Below are 20907 nucleotides of genomic sequence, written 5' to 3'. Positions count from 1 at the left end.
ACAGGGTTATAAAGGATATCAGTCCTATGCTACAGTAGATGCACAGCACTGGTGTTCCCTTCTTTTTTTCATTCTTTAACACAGATTAAGAATTTTTCTTATCCGTCTGTTTTCCTATTACTGTAACCACACTTTTACTTCTCTCACTCTCTCTTTAGAGTCTCTGTCCTCCCATTTTCTTTTACTGCTCCCTGTTTTACTCTTGCTATTTCGGCACTTACTCCTTCTAAGGTTCTATATAATCCCAAGACTGTTGGGCTTATTGACCTTTTTACCATTATCAGAACTCTACCTGAGCTCTCCTTCTCCTCCTGAGGACCAAAATTAATAGTCTCTAGTTGTCTCCAAGGGATTTTCTCTCCCATGCTATCTTGGGATTCTCCTTCTCTTATCAGATGCCCTATCAGGTTAGTTATTATGAGTTTTTCCCATTTCCCAGGCCCAGTTGTACCCCAGTCTATTCCAGTCATTTCTCCTTTCTCCCTTCGGCTCTTATAGCCCTCTGGTAGGATGGTGGTGCCAAATGCTTGTCTCGTCCAATGACTGTAGTTTATCATTGAAGTTAACATATCTATCTTATTGTTTATAATCCTTCTTTCAGACTGTCCTGTTGCCAGTAATGACAGTTTGTGGAGCCTCTGCTCCATTCTTTCCTGGTCTTTATAAGGAATGAGGGGATTATTTTTTTCCTTCCATTTCTTGCCACTCTCGGCTTAATAATTAATCGGCTATCGTAGCCAGGGATCCTGTGATGTCTGTTTGGGTGATCAGCCCTTGACATCCTTCAGTCTTTCTAACTGTAAACATCGGCCTAAAGTTTCTCTGCCTTAGCCATCCATTATTATTTAACTTCACACACGTTTCACACGTTTCTACTCTCCTTCCATCCCATGAGCATCCACATTCTTGGCTCTTCAAGCCATAATAATCTTTGCATTTATTACACAAAGCATTTATTGCATTTATTGCATTTATTCAAACAAGCACATGGAATCAATTCTTCCATCTCTATCAGTATCACTTTAGGATATTTGATCCTACACGTTCCACAACAAGTTACACAGGATAAGGCACAGCTTCCTATGTCTTTATCATCATCCTCCCAGTGAGCCTTAAATCTCACTGCCTTCTCACTTTTCCCAATCACCTTAGTTGTGTGACTTTTGCAGAACACACAATTCTCTATGAGATATGGGTTCTTATTACCATTGATCCTTTCAGGTGTCTCCATCCTACTCCCCCTCTTTCTACACTCTTCTGCCTTCATCAAGACTGATGCTTCCGAGTTATGTGGTCTAATTAGTAAATGTACTAATCCTGCCTGAGAATGGATATGAGGAGATCTTTTCCAAAACGTTATAAATCCATTTTAATAGTTTTTATCAAAATGACTTTTTTTTGCCTAGACCCACACATTTTGTTTATTAAAGGTGCTTGCAAAGCAACATTCTTACTATCCTGCATACTCTTCCGGACAAAAATTCGGCACGTAACTTGTCCCGCAGCTTTTGTCCTAGACCCATGAATGAGGTGTCAAATTGACCGGCTCATTGAGGAGAGGTGTGCTATGACTTTTCTAAGCGATCCGAGTACCAGTACTTCCGGTACCGGGTCTCAAAATGGTCTTTTTTCCCATAGACTCCCATTATAAACTTTGAAGGTTTATGACTCGGCAAGCTTTCGAACTATCTACACCAAACTCGGCCAGCTCCTTTAGGGTGATGCTCTGAACAAACGTTTAAATTGGTGTACCGACTGGCCTTTCGGTTGTGTCCCAGCCCCGCCCCCAAAATATGCAAAATCAAAAAACTTTTTACAACATGGACATGTGACATATCAAAACACCCAGAACAACGAGGGGAACTTCCTCACGTGTAATTTGATGAAGTCACGTGACGTCACATGATTTCACGTGAAAATAAAAATTTAGCACAAAATGGACATGTGACATATCAAAACATTCAGCACGATAAGGGGAACTTGACACGTGCAAGCACCATTTACAATTTTTTCAGGAAATGTACGTTCTAGTATTCAATTTATCCTGTTAAATTGGTCTGTTGGCTCAGTCTGAACATGTTAAACAGTGACTGTTAAATGAAACAACAATTTTGTTGAATATAAATTCAAAGTATCTTTTTATTTTTTTCAAGAAGCTATAAATCCATCCATCTTTTATTTATTTATTTATTTATTTATTTATTTATTTATTATAAAAAGAGACATAAACCAACAAGAAAACATGCAACATATGACATCAGGGAAATAAACTGTAATGAGTTGTAAGTCTGAGGATCCATTTGCAGCTTTTAATAGACAATAGCGTAAACAACAGGCAGAGTTCAGGGCCGGCAAACTTGACAGTGTAGGTAAGGCAAGAACGTAGTCGGAATAACAGGCAAAAGGTCAGGGCAGGCAGAAAACAGTCGAGAGGCAAAATACAGAAACAGATCAAAACCAATAACAGGAATAACCAGAAAACGCTCAGAATGACAGCCGTAGCAAATCAAGTTCAAGTGTGCCTAAAATAGGCACTGGGTTATTGGCCGCAGGTGGTGATGTAATCAGTCCCGGCAGGTGGCTTATGGGAAATGTAGTCTGGAATTGTTAATACTCTGGGGACGGTTCCCTCTGCTGGTGATCGGAGGGTGCTTCCCTCGGCCTCGTCCCTCGGCCTTCTAACAAAGTTTCTGCTCCAAGTTCTTCTACCTATTCTATTGATTTAATCTTTAGAAGGAGTCAGACTTAGACCTTTTTGTCTTTTCAGGATCCTCACAATGGGAGGCCTTGTTTTTATTAAAAGCAGTGTAATACAGATAGATGTGTGTAATATATGTAAGGTAAAAGAAAAGAAAATTACAAACAAAAATCTCCTTCAAATAGTCAAACAATTCTAGCGTAAGTAGAAATAAGTAAAATGCAAAGACAAAACAAACCAAGAAACACTCTCCAAGTGTAAGCCTGAGTCTGATGCACTCTCTATAAGCAATAACAGAGTATAACACAATGAGCTTGGCTCTAGGTGAATGCACACCGATAACTGGTTCTAAAACCGTATTTATACCATTTATTAGTATGATTTCATAACGTCATTCTGCTTCTGTCAGCATCCTGTCAGGTCTCTGATGATCTCATGCTTCTGCAAAACATCCTGAGAAGTCTCCTCAGCTGCACGGCTGATTGTGTGTTCTTATTCTGCTGACACAAAGCTGCTGACACAAAAACTTGTGATTTCCTTTTTAAGCTTTCTTAAAAATATATATAATTTCTTAATCACATAATGGTTACATAAATTCATATAAAGGTAAAGGAAACTTATCATTCTTTAAAATGGAAAAGAAAACTTATAACAATTTTATAATCTTCTTTCAGCAAGATGATGGGTCTTGATCCAACTGTCTAGGTACAGTGTCTGTTCCTCTTTGGGTTGAATCAGGTTCCTTCTAGATCTTTTTCTTTACAGTTTTAATCAAATATATTTAAGTTCTTTATGCCATATAACAATTTCCCCATTTCTTTTAGTTTATTTTCCACAGCTTCCTTTTTCCTCGCTCTCTGTCTCTGTTGTCTTTTATTTCATTTCTCTCTTTTTGCTGCATTAATTTCACTTTGGTTCTTTATAGTATTAGATGAGATTGTTACATAAGGATAACCATGTGCATGTTGTATGGCAGTTACATGTGATATGGCAGTTACTACACTCCTAACATTTCTATTCACAGAGTGTACTAGCACGGGTGCTGCAGTCATCAAGTCTAACTAAGTTGTAATTCATTGTAAATATACACATTATTGGGGGCGGTCCCATCAGATAGAGACAAAACCCTCCGGTGACGATCAAAGCATGAAAGGATGTAACAGCCCCACACCAGATCCTGGATTTTCACCTGCCCTTAATAATCCCATTAACAAATCAAAATCAAATCAAATTTTATTTGTCACATACACATACATACAGGGTACGACATGCAGTGAAATGCTTTATGCAACTGTCTTTATTATAAGAATAAAGGTATAAAAAAGCAAATAATATATAATATAAAATATATAACTTTGGTTATTGAACAGGGTCCATGTGACATGACGAAAACATCTCCGATTACAGGGCAGAGCAGCAGTCTGATTAAACTCCACCTTTACAGTAGTGACAGCTGATACAGGAACTGAAAGAGAAAAGCAGATAAACAGAATAAAATATAAATCTATACATGTTCATATAATTATATTAAAATCATCTCAAACACATTTTGTCACATACACATGCTTCTTGTGAAATAAAGTTAAGATTGTTATAAAAAAAAAAAAGACGCAAAAAGTGAAATAAACATGAGATAAATATAAAATGAAGGTGGTAATGATCTTAACCCTTGTGGACATTTTAAAAACACGAAACTAAACTAATATAATTTTTTTTTTTTTTTTCACAAATCTGTTAATCAACCTCAAAACTGTTAAATATTTATTTACTAATTAATTAATGATGTCACAAATCTGCATAAAAATACACAAAATGATTTATTTTTAATATAAAAAAGTGAACTGGATTTTTTTTTTACCTTTTATTACAGTCTTGGAAATGTTAAAGATGACTAATAACACTGGCTTTTATGCATTGTTAGTATTTGTGTAGCTTTAGATTTAATTATTTTTCCCTCATTTACATATCAGGGCTGTTTTTCCAAATTGCCTGCCGTTATGACCGTGTTTATTCATTGCATGGAAATGACATCAAAAAAAAATGTGAATTTTTTACTGTTGAACAAAAAATTGGGTCATTCAACCATTACACAGGCCTGTGCCTACTGATACTGCTGGGTTCATCCCTATATGAGTGAAACACAGGAGGTTACAGTTCTGAATGTCCCTCTGGGACATTCCATTGTCAGGGATCAGCGCAGACTTATGGCCATGTGCGTTTGTGTTTGTTTGTGTCACGTGATTGCCCCGTCCACGTCTGCTCCTCCCGGTCATCACACCTGTTCCCCATTGTGTGTGATTGTCCCCTTCCCTATATATGTGAGCTGCGTTGCCTTAGGCAGCACGGCTTCATTAATAATAATGTTAGTTCCCTATGTAGTGTGGTTTATGTTTGTCTTCCTCATGTATTAAACCCCTTTCATTTGAAGCTATCCTGCGTACGGGTCTGTTTCCAAGCCACCTCCGTCCAGGTTCTGACATCCATGAACAAAAACGAACAAAGCATAGTCGGAGCAGTTGTGATGGAGCAGCCGACCGCACCGGGACCAACTTGGAAGTATATTTCTGTATAAATCCTTACTGCAGCTAAACTAACAGTTTCAAACAGTATAACTATAGAAATTCCTGACATTCCTGAGGCTCAGCATCCTGACAGCGGATAAGTGCTGCTCTTATCTGCATTGATCAGGAACAAACACATCTGTTAAAAAAATCCCAGTGTTTATATTCAACAGAACACAAAGGCATACAGACCTCCTAAAGATCACAACCTCAAGACTCAATGTTTTATGAGTACAACATTAAAGACATTGTCATGGATAAGGGCTTCTGCCAAATACTGTAAATGTCATAGCACTGAAAGTCCTTGTGCTGCATAAACAGACCCTATAACTGTTATAACTGTTATGTGAACAACGTTAGATAGTTACATCTAAGCTGGTTAAATATGTCCTCAGTAGGAACATGACCCAGTTATCTAGCCTCAGCTAGCTAGATTGTTCTTGCAGATTTAGGGTGAGCTAGTTAGGTTTAATAAAGCTATATAAATTACATTTTTCAGTTAATTTGCAAGTAAGAATTTAACTGGCTTACAGTTAAATTCTGAGGTTCTTCATTAATAACACAGTTTATGAACACTTTTCCAATCCTGACACTCAGCAGCACGACACAATATTTTAGCAAACAAATTCAGGTTCATTGTACAACTGTTTAATGAACTTAATGAAGAATTTCACTGTTTTCCCCCCAACATGATCAGCTCCAGTTTTTCTGTTTTGTTGCCCATTTATTAGGAGTTTGTGAAGAGGATGCTGGGCAGTGCAGGTTTATGTGCTGCTCTCTTTAGCCTTTCCTGTAGTCCTGCACAACATCCCTACTTTTGCCTACGTTCTCTGTGTCCCACCTCCTGCATTTCCTGGTCTGTATGATGATCTATAGAGACCCTGCTGGATGAACGAGCTCCTTCTAAAATAGTTTGTTGTTATAATAATAATTCCAGATGAAGTCTAGCTCGGACCATGATGCTCTTTAACAGAACATAATAAATCTAATATAATGAAACCTATTAAATTTAATTTAATGATGCTATGACATTCAGCAAACAAAATCTCTGCAGTAAGAATTTTCACGTTGATGCTCTGAACACAAATTAACTCATAAAAGTGAATGAAATGAATCCTAAACCCTGTTTAATAGACGTGTGTAAGACTGTCAGAGGGACTAACTGAGTCCAATGTGAGCAGTGACACTGAGATCACACTCACCTGTGATGAACATGAGGATGAGGAAAAGAAAGAGGTGGTGAGGAACAATGCAGCTGGTACACATCTTCACCTGAAGCACTGCACACATCATCACCTGAAACACTGCACACATCATCACCTGAAACACTGCACACATCATCACCTGAAACACTGAACACATCATCACCTGAAACACTGCACACATCATCACCTGAAACACTGCACACATCATCACCTGAAACACTGCACACATCATCACCTGAAACACTGCACAGGTGAGAAATGGTGAGGAAATAATCAGGTACCTACTGCAAACACAGTAACTTCAATGGAAGAGCATAAGAAATAAGGACAATATGTAACTAGATTTGTAAAGTTCGTCACGACAAACTTTGATGTTGGCTTTGACGGTGCAAGTATTCGCAAAGGCCGGTGCATTTTGGAGGCGAGTGGACAGAAAGATTGTGAAAGCTACTGGACCGCTAGGGTGCCAATACTTTTGGAGGTGAGCGGACATGAGCATGTGACGTGACCAGAATAACCGTGGGGCAGTTCCCCTCATTGTGCTGAGTGTTTTGATATGTCACATGTCCATGTTGTGCAAATTTCTAATATTCACGTGACATCACGTGATGTGACCAAAATAACGTGGGGCAGTTCCCCTCATTGTGCTGAGTGTTTTGATATGTCACATGTCCATGTTGTACAAATTTTTGATTTCGCTTGTTTTGGGGGCGGGGCTACATGTGACGTGACCAGAATACCCGTGGGGCAGTTTCCACAAGGACACGATGGCGCTTCTGGACCATGTTTACATATGGCCTCCTTTTTGCATTACAGAGCTTTAGTTGGCAAGGTAGATTGTGTTTACTCACAGTGGTTTCTGGAAATATTCCTGGGTCCATTTAGTAATGTCTTTGAAACAATCATGCCGATGAGTGATGCAATGTCGTCTGAGGGCCCGAAGCCCACAATAAAGGCCTTTGGCTTTGTCCCTTAAGCACAGAGATTTCTCCAGTTTCTCTGAATCCTTCAATGTTAATCACTGTAGATGATGAGATTTACAAAGCCTTTGCAATCTGATGTTGGGGAACATTGTTTTTAAGTATTTCACACTTTCACAGGTTAGAGAATCTCTGCCTATCTTTAATTCTGAGAGACTCTGCCTCTCTAAGACATCCCTTTTATAGCTAATCATGTTACAGACCTAATATCAATTAACTTAACTGCTAGATGTTCTCCCAGCTAATATTTATAAAATTTCTTGCTTTTCAGGCATTAATTACCTCATGTCATCTTTTTGAGACCATCAAATTTGAAATGAGCTCATTTAATGGATTAAAGTGTAATTTTTTTCTTTTTAAACATTTGTTATGTTATCCATGTTCTATTGTGAATAAAATATTGGCGCATATGATTTGAAAGTCTTAATTTTTAATTTAATTTAAAAAACCTGCCAACTTTTTCGGAATTCGGGTTGTATAAGTTATCAGCTGAAATTTTATTGGTAAACTGCAGTCATTGTTTACATTCAAGAAAACATATTTTTAAGCTAGAAAAATATTGCTTCTGCCCATGAATCACATCTAGCTATGCAATGTTATACATCTGAACATTGTTATTATATCTTCTACTCATTCAGAAGATCAGGTATAATTACCAGCTTCCAGCATCTGTATCTGCCTCTCTGCCTCTCTCTTGGGAGCAACAAAGGATCAAACCCAAGCCAGTGGAATTCTGCAGCAGCCAACAATTAATACAACAATAATAGTTTGTCAGATGACTAAAAAGATGTCAATGTATTTACATCATTTACATTAATATGGAACATTTTATATGTGCTTACTTTACATAATTCAAACTAGTTTAGTATAAAAACTGAAATCACATGTTTTGATAAGAAATTTCTATTTCATGTAAACTATCTAACTATCTAAGTCGTATATTCTTTTACATTATTTTGTACACATCAGTGACATTAAAAGTAATTTTATTCATTTGAGTATTTTAACAGAGAGATATACAGAGTGGCCCACTGCCTTGTCAAATTTTATTAAATCATTTCATTAACACAGAGAACACAGTGAATCAACAATTATATAATAGAGTCTGTCAAAGATGAGAAATATAAAATGTTTTACTTTTTAACAACACATTCAGTCTTCACAAGTAAAACTGGAGACTAAAACCAAGTGTAGATGTTCAGAACTATTTATTATTTAAATGACCAATCTAACAGGACACATCTGGGTAATAAGAAACATGTCACATTACATTTATATATTTTCAGTATTTTATTTCATCTAAAAATTGTGTGGCCTGATACAAAAATCACTATGATCTATGTCGTTTACCATTATTATTATTATTATTATTATTATTATTATTATTATTATTATTATTATTATTATTATTATTATTATTATTTAGTAGTAGTAGTATTAGATAGTAATAGTTCCACTTGCACTTTATCACCACCAGAGGGAGCCAGAGCTCTAACACTCGTGTCACAGTGTCACTTCTCGTGCTTGTGGACATTTAAATCCTGCTCACATTTTATTGATCAAATTAAATTCTTCAGTAAAAATCAGAGTAAACTGTAAATGATCTTTATTTATATGTGATTTGTAATGACAAAGTTCCACAACCATAATGTCAAATAATCATAACAAACAGACTTTAGGATTACAATTAAAACCAGGTATTAAAATAATCTGTACAACATTTTAAAAGGGAAAATGTGTTTCTAAAATTTAACTAAAAAAGTAAAATGTTTCTTTTTATTCTCAACATTTAATAGATGATTATATTTGTGAGGTGAAAATTCATTCAGTCTTAAATACAGGAGAGATGATCAGTGGTGCTGAATTTTTACCTCCATAATTAAACCAAGGACAGAAGAATGGATAGAGTTTCTCAGTGAAAGACTGACCAGTGAAAGAGTAGATATGAGATCTGGACTTTACATCATAAAAGGAGACCAGACCCTCCTCATAATCCACAAACACCCCCACAACCTCCACCTTCTCTCTCAGTGTGAGGGGGACAGGGGGATCAGCAAGAGCCTCATACTGATTCTCATTCCTCAGTTCCACAGTCCAGAATCCATTCTGAGGTTTCAGTGTAATCTCCCACTTCCTGTTAATGTTCTCTCTCACGACTCCTAATCTCCAGTAAGTTTTCCCTCTGACCTGCACCTCATAATAAAATCTCCCTGTAGAGAAACTCTGATTTCCCAGAACACAGGGCCATGTATCAAACCTCTGTGGTGTATCAGGGAGATCCTGTCGTCTGTCTCCATGTTTCACTTCTTTTCCATCATCAGACAGGATGAGAAATGGATTTGCTGTATCAGGATCCAGAGTCACATCCACTGAGAGAAACACAGTGTGTGATGTGAGTAAACAGGTAAAAATATTAAATCATCATCTGAATTCAATCCAATCATAAAGCTGAACAGTGAAGGGGAAAGAACAGTGATTTACTCCAAGTCTGTAATTTGGACTAAAACCTTTGTGTGTTTATTTAATGTCAGGACACAAAACTGTACAACATGTTCCAGGCTCGATTGTCTTTACCTAACACTGAGTAACACGGACGATAAACTTGACTTTTCTATGTTGAAACACTGACATATTGAATGTGAATTAGTGAACAGTGAAAAAATAGATGTGAATATTGACTTGATGTCAGCGGATTCCTCCGGAGTTCCAGTTTGCGGCGCTCATTGGTGACGTCACTTACCGGTCAGCAGCCTCTGAATCCCGGCAGCGCTATTTAAGTGTTTCTGCGTGATTTTCACCAGATGATCTCTCTACAGTTACGTCGTGATCTGTGACTTTTCTCACCGTCCTCCTGTTCTAGTTATTTCTCAGTCCTGCTCTTTTTGCTGCTGCGCTTTCTTTTGCTTTTCGGCTCTGGCGCTTTTTCTGTTAGTTTTTTGGGGTTTTTTGCTATTTTTGCTCTCCCATTTTCCCCGTGGATTATTTCCCGTGTGTGGATTATTTCCTGTTTATAGATAGTGACCATGGTGGATTAAAGACCTGCGCTGGTGGACTATAATTGTACTTTGGCTACCTGTTGCTACCTGCTTGTGTTATGAGGTTTGTGCTGTGACTTTGACCTGCTTATGTCTCTGTCTCTAGGTTTGTTTTGCATCCTGTGTGGATTCGCACCTGAAAGCAGAGGAGCATGTGGTAGCAATGTGGGGCAACAAAAGCCCTAAAAGTGGGTAGTTCTGTGCTGTATTATTACACTTAGGATGGTTTTAATCTGGGGCATTTAACTGTAAAGAATTATTCTTACCTGCATACTTCTTCTTCTTCTTTAATAACTCTGTGAAAACATGTAGTTTAATGACAATATAGTCCAAATAAAGTCACATTAAACACATCATAATATATACACCAATGTACACAAATGACTGAAATTTTCTTTTTTTATTTCATTTGCTGCATTTTTCTTTTGTGATGCTTTCAATACTTGTATTGCAGCTTCTTTCAGTTATTGTTAGTTTTGGGTGTGAAATGGAGGTGAAATGCTGCTCAGTTTGGTTAAGGTTTGCTTTTTGACTTGGCCAATATAAAACCTTCCACTTTTGCCCCTGATTAAGTCCAGTGTTTTGCTGGCAGTGTTTTGGGTTTGCTTTGGAGGTTGTTTGTGATGTTACTGAATGCTGTTTTGGGGTTTTTTCTTCACAGCTCTTACAATGTTTGTCATCGACTACCATCGTCACATTTCTTTCTTTTTTTCAGATCCTCCCAAATTGTTGCACTGGCTAAACCCAATGCTTCAGAGGAGAAACATGGAGCTCAGATCAAGAGAAAACATTCAGTACTGTGTGATTAACAGGGCACTTTTGGGCAACAAGGAACACGTATCAGTCAGGTGGCCTTAAAATGATGTTACCCTTTCTTTCTTTCTTTCTTTCTTTCTTTTCTTTCTGATCATGAATTGATTTATAAACATTAATGGAATTTCATTGCAGATTCCTATAATATTGTTCTGATATACCAAATGCTTAATGAATTTAATAAAATTAAATAAATAATTTCCAGTAATATTTTGAGTAGATTAGATCTGTTTCTCTGTTCAGTTTAGTAGTGATTTATTTGTAGCAGCATTTATCTGTACATAAACTACCTCTACACAGTTATATCTGTATTTTGTGTCACTAGTGCAGGGCTCTTCAATCTTACCCACAGTGTTGATGTGGCTGCAGGCTTTCAGACACAACTGACTCCACATTAATCAGCTCATATCCAGTCTCAGATATCAAGCAATGCCTCTTATTTGTCTGCTTTAAAAGACTGCAGCCACACCAGACCTTTGTGTATAAGATTGAAGACTCCTGCTCTAGTGGATCATCTGCCATTACAATGGCTGTAGATTATGGATTGTAATTTTCTGCTAATACAATGGAAATAAAAAGTTCATACTCGCCTATCAAAATGTCAGAAATCTGTGTTTAGTGATCATTTAGTCATCAGTAAGAATAGTAGTCAATCTCAGTCATTTATTTACTTCTGACCACACACACACACACACACACACACACACACACACACACACACACACACACACACACACACACACCCTATCTGTAAAATTCTCAGTAAACAGTTAACATTGTCTTAAATCCATTTTAAACACTTTTTGTGTGAAACCTACATCACTACAGCAGCATAAACAACCTAAAAACTTCCCAGATACCTTTGTGATTACATTTATTTAGTGTGAAATAACTGAAGACACGTCTCACTATTTAACACATTTTAATTGTCTGTCTGTTGGAGGTTGGAGTCTGTTGATCATTTCATACATGTTCTATCTATAATTTGTAATCAATATGTTCTTAAAAGCACATAAAATCTTCCTCACCTGTGTTCTCCTTCTCCTTCTTCATCTCTGAAGATAAAACAGATTTGATTAAACACATTTATTAAAACAAATTTGTTTGAAATAATTTAAACCACATAAACAAATGTATAAAATGCTAGCTCACATAGTTCATCATTTTAATCAAAATAATTAAAAATATCAAATGTAAGGTATCAACTAAAATTATACTAGTAAACTGTAGTCAGTGTTTACACTCAACTAAACCTATTTTTAAGGAGGAAAAATATTGCAGCTGCCTATGATGTAGATGTAGCTCAGCAGTAAAGGTAAAGGTGTAGCTCATTCACCATCAGATTTCTTATAACCACAGTCTCTCCTGGTGAAATCTCAGCATTAAAGCAGCAGTATAACATGCAGTGCTGATGACAGAAACTCATGATCTCAACTCACAGTGATTCAGACACTATAAAGTAGTTAAGAAGTTCAGGTATAATTACCATCTTCCAGCCTCTGTATCATTAAATATTAATATTACACTTATTAGTCAGATATAGTTGAAGAGCTGACAGCAGAAATGTGGTGAATAAGACATTGTGCTCACCTACATGCAATATTATTCTACAAAATAATGTAACCCACTAACTTACATACAGGGGAAATATTTGCCCCGTTACTGAGTCCTCTGTTTTTGCACGTCACATATAACACTTTCATATCTTTAAACAAAATATTATTTGACAAACAAATATGAGTACATTTATTATTTTAAAGATAATTTCATTCACTGTGGAAAAAGTTATCCTAAACCAACTTGTCCTGTAGGAACAACCTCATTAAAGTAAATATATTTATTATTATATCTTAATTACATTAAAATCATTAATTAGTCTGGTATTTGTACTTTATAGATAAAATCTGGATTAGACTAGAGCTCCATTAAAATGTGTACAAATGTACTGACCATTCAGTTCCATGACCTTGTAAGAAGTAGATATCATTAATAACCCTCACAGAGGGCAGGTGAACACATTTTTGCCCTACACTCACTGGCCACTTTATTAGGTACACCTGTCCAACTGCTCGTGAACGCAAATTTCTAATCATCCAATCACATGGCAGCAACTCAATGCATTTAGGCATGTAGACATGGTCAAGATGATCTGCTGCAGTTCAAACCAAGCGTCAGAATGGGGAAGAAAGGTGATTTAAGTGACTTTGAACGTGGCATGTTTGTTGGTGCCAGACGGGCTGGTCTGAGTATTTCAGAAACTACTGATCTACTGGGATTTTCACGCACAACCATCTCTAGGGTTTACAGAGAATGGTCCTAAAAAGAGAAAATATCCAGTGAGCGGCAGTTCTGTGGGCGCAAATGCCTTGTTGATGCCAGAGGTCAGAGGAGAATGGCCAGACTGGTTCAAGCTGATAGAAAGGCAACAGTAACTCAAATAACCACTCGTTACAACCGAGGTATGCAGAAGAGCATCTCTGAACACGTCGAAGGATTAAGGCAGTTCTGAAGGCAAAAGGGGGTCCATCCCGGTACTAGTAAGGTGTACCTAATAAAGTGGCCGGTGAGTGTATACTGTGGTATATAATGTATATTATAGAGCATTCTTATTGATTTTATGAAGCCCATATGACTGCCAGACAAATCATGTTAATGACCTCAAACCAAACTGTTAATCAAATTTATATTCATTACATTCTATATTCTCCAAGTGTCAAATTGTTTTTAGTTTGTAAAAACTCATAACGTGCTTTCCAAAAGTATTCATACCCACTGAACGCTTCCACATTTTGACATGTTACAACCACAAACAAAAATGTATTTTATTGGGATTTTATGAAATAGACTGAAAGTGGCACATAATTGTGAAGTGGAATGAAATTTATAAATGGTGTCCAATTTTTTTTTTTTTTTTACAAATAAATATCAGAAAGGTTTCAGATATCTGAATCTGAATTTTCAGTTTGTAAAAACTCTCATCTCAGATCAGTCAACTTATTATAATAATTTCAGTAAACAGTTAACATTGTCTTAAACCCATTTCAAACACCTTTTGTGTGAAACCTACATCACTACAGCAGCATAAACAACCTCACAAACTTCCCAGATACCTTTGTGATGACATTTATGTGGACACATAACTGAAGACACGTCTCACTATTTAACACATTTTAATTGTCTGTCTGTTGGAGGTTGGAGTCTGTTGATTGTTTCATAGATGTTCTATCTATAATTTGTTCAATCAATCAAAATATCAATTAATGTTCTTAAAAGCAAAAAAAAATCTCTCACCTTTGGACTGCTTCTGCATCTCTGTGGATAAAAGAAATGATAAAACAAATTTGTTTTGAAATATTTTGTGGAAATTCTATACAAATCAAAAATGATTACGCACTGCAACACTGACAAGATTGACAGATTGGTGACTGTGTTGTGGTTAAGCTATAAAATGTATAGAGTCTGTAGATTGTGGATTGTAATTTTCTCCTTATACAATGGGAATAAAAAGTCTTTACACCCCAGTTAAAATGACAGATTTGTGTTGTGATGTAAAAAGATAAACTAAAATAAACCATTGAGAGAGTAATCAGTACTTGTCATATATTCCTGCAGCTCCTTTAATGTTGCTGCATGTCTCTTAGCAGCTTCCTTGGTAAGTTTTTGTGTCTTGACAATTTACACATTTTTGGAGGGAAATCCTGTTCTTAGTGACGTGAAAAAATCCAGCTGATCTTTATTTTGAATTAATCAGAATAATGTAATTGATGACAGCTTCATGATAATTACTTTTTAAAATGAGATTGAAGGTGATTGGTTTATTCTGAAGACAGCCAAATACTCAAATGTAAAACATATGCAAACTGGTTCTTGTAACTTAATGTTTTTTTTTTGTTTGTTTGTTTGTTTTTTACAAATTTATGTTTTTCTATTTGCCTTTACTTAATTTTTAAACTTTTACAATTTTACAATGATGAAAGTATTTTTATATCCATTGTAAATTTATGTAGAGTGTAAAAAGTTCTATCGCAATTAATTATGTTAAGTCTAAAATGGCTGTTTTATAATCTGCAGTATAACTTAATGTTGTGGTGTTATTAAATAAAGATAATTAAATTTTACCTTTCTTGTGATAAAAAACTGCAGTTACGATCAATCCAACAGCAATAAGACATGCTGAAACTGAAATCCCAACAATCCACTTCCAAGCACCAAAGACTTTACCTAAAATAACCCACATTTAACACATCAGATATTTTAAACCATTCATTTAAGTTATAGGTACAAGGTGTATTATTACACACAACAGTGTTGCAGTTATTGTTAATAGCTAAAATAAAAATAACATTTAAGTTCAGATGCGTAAATAGTGTTCACCAAGCTCATGTGTCATTATTTATTACCTTAATCTGTAATGATTACAGTAGAATGTAACAATCTAACTTAAGTATAAAAGTTTTATATTCACAGACACTTACTATTGATGATAATTTCTGTCTCCATCATGTGATGTTGTTGCTGAAGTCTGCAGTAAAACCTGTTAGAGTCGCTATAATCATAAACAGAGATGCGGCTTTTCACATTGAAGCCCTCAGTGTCTCTGTGTATCTGTGTATCTTCAGCAGTCAGAGTGACTCCTTCTCTGTCCAGCCACAGAACAACAGGTTCAGGGTTCCAGCCTCTGGACTCACACACTAGATTAATCCCTCCTGAGTTATCATAACTCTCCATCATTATCACTGGGTGGCTTCCCTGAGCTACAGACAATAAAGAAAATAATATTATTAGATTTTAATGATACAAACAGACAGTAATAAACATCAATTACAAAAGAAAACACCAATAATAATAAAACATCAGTAATGAAATCTTCCCAACTGAGGTTCAACACTAAATACTAAAACCAAGGCAAAATGTAGTTTTTCTGAAATTTTGTGAAACCTTCATCACAGAGATTGATCTTACCCTCTACAATGACGTTCACAGTGATGTCATCGTACCAGGATTTGTCCTCAACAAGACACTTATATTCTCCTTCATCAGAGACTCTGAGATCTGACAGTTTGAGTGAAGTGTTGCCTTTCTGTAGCTCCTCTTTATACAGTGATGTTCTTCCTCTATAGGACTGAGCCTGATCTTCATTTCTGTCTTCATGATCCCTATAGAGATGCACTAATGAAGCCACTTCCTCTATTCTCATCCACTCCACTGTCATGTCCACAGCACTGGTGTTGGGTTTGATAAAACAGGGCAGAACCAGATCTTCACCAGCTACAGCAACAAGAGGCTTTTCTGGACCAATAACCTGTAAACTCTCTGTATTGTGGTGAAAATAAAGAGCAAATACAATATATCACTATAATCTGTGCATGTAACATGACTGACTTTATTTAATTGTATACATTATTTTTAAATATAAAAGCAAGTTTTTACATATTTTTTTTTACAGAAAAACACTTTTTTTGTCACAAAAAATTTATATAACATTTATGTATTACAAAAAACATTTAAGGGCACATTAAAGAAATACAGGTCATTCGTGGCAAACATTAAAGTTAAATACATGTTAATAGTTTCCAACAGTCACGTATCAGAGTCACACAGTTCTGGTGGATGAATGATATTCTGATGTAAAATAGATATAAATCAACAAATTAATTTAGAAAAATACATATTTTTTTTTTTTTTTACAAAAGTTTACAACTAATTATAAATCAAATAAAACATGTGATTGGGGAAAATGTGACTGTAACTTGAACTGTTACGTGGTTGATGGTGCCACATGGGATAAAAAAGGACACAGGAAGAGGAAATAGAGGTTGTAGGGTAACCTGTATTTATATTACTTTAACATTATGAATTTGCATTAAGAACAACTTACATAAACGCAGTAAGACTAAGACTGATAATACTAAAATAAACTGTTAGAACTGAAGTAAAATAAATAAAATGCTCTGCAAAGTAGTTCTGCTGTCTTCATGTGCTATAGGAATTATTGTAAGTAAGAATTTCCCCCATAGGAAGTGTGTTGTATTGTCTGTTTGCACTGTCTCATGTCTTGCACTGTTTTTGTCTTGCACTGTTTTTGTCTTGCACTGTTTTTGTCTTGCACTGTTTTGTCTTGCACTGTTTTGTCTTGCACTGTTTTTGTCTTGCACTGTTTTGTCTTGCACTGTTTTGTCTTGCACTGTTTTGTCTTGCACTGTTTTTGTCTTGCACTGTTTTTGTCTTGCACTGTCTCATGTCTTGCACTGTTTTTGTCTTGCACTGTTTTGTCTTGCACTGTTTTGTCTTGCACTGTTTTTGTCTTGCACTGTTTTTGTCTTGCACTGTTTTGTCTTGCACTGTTTGAACATGTTTGGACACATGCACTTTATATGAACAGGTTAAACTTACTTAAACTATTTTATTGTTATTGCTTGATGTTTTAGTCATATTTATTTATGTATATAAGCAAGACAATTCCTTTATTGTTAGCAAGATACCTAAATAATCTGTTCTTTGTTGTTAATATAAAATTTATATAAGAGAAGAAAATATGTATGAATAAACCTGGTGTTGTGCAGGTTTCATGTTCTTTACAACAACAAATCATTTACACATGATGCTTGTATTATCACTTCAGAAATGGGATGTAGAATAATTATACAGGTCAAGTCAAGTCAAGTCAAGTCAAGTCAAGAAGCTTTTATTGTCCTTTCAACCATATATAGCTGTTGCAGTACACAGTGACATGAGACAACGTTTCTCCAGGATCAGGGTGCTACATAAAACAAAGACAGGGCTAAGGACATGTAAGTAGTCTTAGCCACATAAAGTGCATCTGTGCAACCTGGTGCAAACAGTGCAGGAGAAGACAAACAAGACAGTGCAGGACAAAAAACAGTGCAGGACAAAAGACAGTGCAGGACAAAAGACAGTGCAGACATAAAGTTACAAGACAATACAAAAAGTACAAAAAATGCAATACGCAAAAGACAATAAATAAAAACTTGATAGCACGTGTGCTTTTAAAACATTCCATTTCCTTATCAACAACGTATGCTGTGTGCTGTCAAATTAAGAAGGAAGTAAAGTATTTGGGAATCATTATATCTAAAAATATATAACGGATAAAAATACATGGATAATATAGATAAATGTAAATAAATTTTAAACAGATGGCTGTAGAGACATCTTACAATTTTTGGGAGGATCTTTCTGTCTAAGATGGATAGTTTATCCAGGATCATTTACCCAGCCTTCTCCTTACCATCAACATGTATGATAAAATTAATAAATAGAGTAAATTTTAAATTAATATGGAAGAATAAGTGTCAAAACATTACAAAAGAGGATCTGATTAAAAACATGGAGATGGGGAATAAATGCAATTGATTTCAACATGATAAATGGTGTTTAAAATTAAAATGGTTAAAGTCCTTCATCCAAAACAATCATTCTTTTTGGTATTGTGATGGACATTTTTACTAAGAAGCTGTTTGTGAAGTTCTGACCTTCTGTGTGCAGGACCAGAAGTTGGTTGTGACTAGAAATTGTTATTACCAGAGATTGTTTGTATAAAATATTAGAGTGTCAGAATGAGCTGGAGACGAGTTGGCTCATAAACAACTCTATGCAGACCTCGGTAAGGGTAAGATTCTCCTGATCAGGAGACAAACAGTCGTTGTGCATCTAGCCAATGATTGAGGATGTTTTCCTTCCTTCAGTCTCTGTGTTTGAATCATGTCTATAAAATCACAGTATAATGAATGATCAGGGCCTTTCCTCTCTCATGCTACACGAGGATTGTTGGGTCCTGTTGCGCAACAGAACAAATAAATTGTGAACCTTTTTACTCTTGCCCGTGCCTAGTAGTGTGCTATCTTCTTAAAACAGTATATTGTCTGTCTGTAACTAATGGTTAAAGATAAAGTACTCCAAGGTTTTCCCAGTACTTTTGTGATAAAAAAATGTACAAATAGAGTTGTATTAAATCTTTTACAAGCAGTTTACCCAAACCCTATTATAATGTATTCATCTACTCCTTTTTCTACAAAGGCTTAGAAAGATGATCCCAGAAACAAGTTTTTAAGACTAAAATTCAATCTTGAGGTGAATAATTGTGTATCAATATATTATAAATTGTGTAAAATTGTGAAACTAATATTGAAAGTTTAGACGTTTCTTTCTTTCTTTGTGCATTTGTACAACCCTTTTGGAGAGATGTACAGAACTGGTTACAATCCATAGAGATTATACTTCCCCCCCTTACAGTGAAACCCTAACCCTTACATTTATTTACCTGCAGATGTTGGAAACGCAAATGCAAAAGGAATTGCGATCACATTTAAGTTTTGTCAGGTTCTGTACACGACACCAGAGGAAGTGAAAGAGCAAATGGTGAATTTCTATTGAGAATAAAATATGGCAGGGTTGTAACTCGAAAGACAGGAAATTCAACTGAAAACAAACTTTGTTTTTCTATTTAAAATGTCACATGCATTGTGCCTTCAAGTAAACGGTATCATTTTTAATATTGTTACTCCATACACACACACACACACACACACACACACACACACACACACACACACACACACACACACACACACACACACACACACACACACACACACACACACACACACACACACACACACACACAGACACACACTGAGTTTTCATACCTGATTGAGATGTGATAAAGCTGACAAGAATAAGAGTCACACACCAAAGCATTTTCCCTGAAGAGAAAGTGTATCGTAAGACGACGCTAGAAGCTTCTTTGTCTAAGTCAGCACTTTGATTTTCATTTTGTATCATGTGATATCTTTTCAGAAGCTTCCTCTTTGTCTCTTCCTGTAACTTTGATGCACATTGAATTGGTTAAAACTTATTTCTTTAAACATGATTAAAAATGAACCCCAAAGGTTTAAATGTGGTTGAAAAAATCTGTTTGAAAAACTTTATTGTTCAGTACGTAGGAGCTTAATGTCACTTATGGCTGATGGATGACTTATAGATGATATTAAGCAGACATTGTGTAATTGTTCATAACTGTAAATAATATCAAATATACCTATAATTATGGGGAATTTTTTTATTGTTTTCCATCTGTAACAGATCGTAAAAGCAACTTTTCTGTTTTAACCATCTCATATTGATTTCCTAGTGAATTATCATAAAAACTCTAATATTTAATATTTAGACCAAAATGTAACTTTATAGTCACAACCATAAACACTATGGAGTGAGCTCCAGTTGCACAGGAAATTAGCAAAAAGTAATGGCAAGATGAATGCAGCATGTTATCTGAAAATACTAGAGAGTTTGCATTCTACAGCAAGACAGCTGTACAAGGAAAGCTCTCGGATGTTCCAAAATGACAATAATCCAAATCGTGAGGCAGGATTGACAGGTGAAAAAGGCGAAGGTTTTGGACCCCATTACTGTCTCCTGACATCAATATCATTGAGCCAATTTAGGGAGATCTCAATTGTGTAGTTTGTGCATGGCAGCCTAAAAAAATTACAGGAACGAGACATTTTGCCAGGAAGAATGGGCAGCTATACCAACTGAGAGAATTAAAGACTTAATGCAGAATTATTACAAAAGACTGCATGCCATCATTGATGC

General features: G+C 35.7%; 2 protein-coding genes across 10 annotated transcripts in view; one reads left to right on the top strand and one right to left on the bottom strand.

The window, feature by feature from the left end:
* Nucleotides 1-20117, bottom strand: part of LOC113661210 (butyrophilin subfamily 1 member A1-like) — a 322944-nt gene extending 302827 nt beyond the window's left edge. Inside the window, exons 1-5 of one of the 4 annotated variants that reach the window (XM_047813577.1) lie at nucleotides 19959-20116; nucleotides 16255-16605; nucleotides 15768-16046; nucleotides 15412-15513; nucleotides 14584-14604 (exon numbers count right to left, since the gene is read on the bottom strand). In XM_047813577.1, coding sequence (XP_047669533.1) covers nucleotides 14584-14604; nucleotides 15412-15513; nucleotides 15768-16046; nucleotides 16255-16605; nucleotides 19959-20094 — 889 coding nt within the window. In that variant the 5' untranslated portion in view covers nucleotides 20095-20116. Of the gene's footprint in view, nucleotides 1-14583; nucleotides 14605-15411; nucleotides 15514-15767; nucleotides 16047-16254; nucleotides 16606-19958 lie in introns of all 4 variants that reach the window. The other 3 variants (XM_047813585.1, XM_047813572.1, XM_047813632.1) reach the window with 3 other exon arrangements.
* The window catches only part of LOC113656997 (butyrophilin subfamily 2 member A2-like), a 251138-nt gene that overhangs the window by 121634 nt on the left and 108597 nt on the right, over nucleotides 1-20907 (top strand). The gene's annotated exons all lie outside the window — the stretch shown is intronic.

This window comes from Tachysurus fulvidraco, chromosome 1, assembly GCF_022655615.1.
Source record: "Tachysurus fulvidraco isolate hzauxx_2018 chromosome 1, HZAU_PFXX_2.0, whole genome shotgun sequence".
NCBI lineage: Eukaryota > Metazoa > Chordata > Actinopteri > Siluriformes > Bagridae > Tachysurus > Tachysurus fulvidraco.
This window is presented reverse-complemented; position numbering and strand designations above follow the sequence as displayed.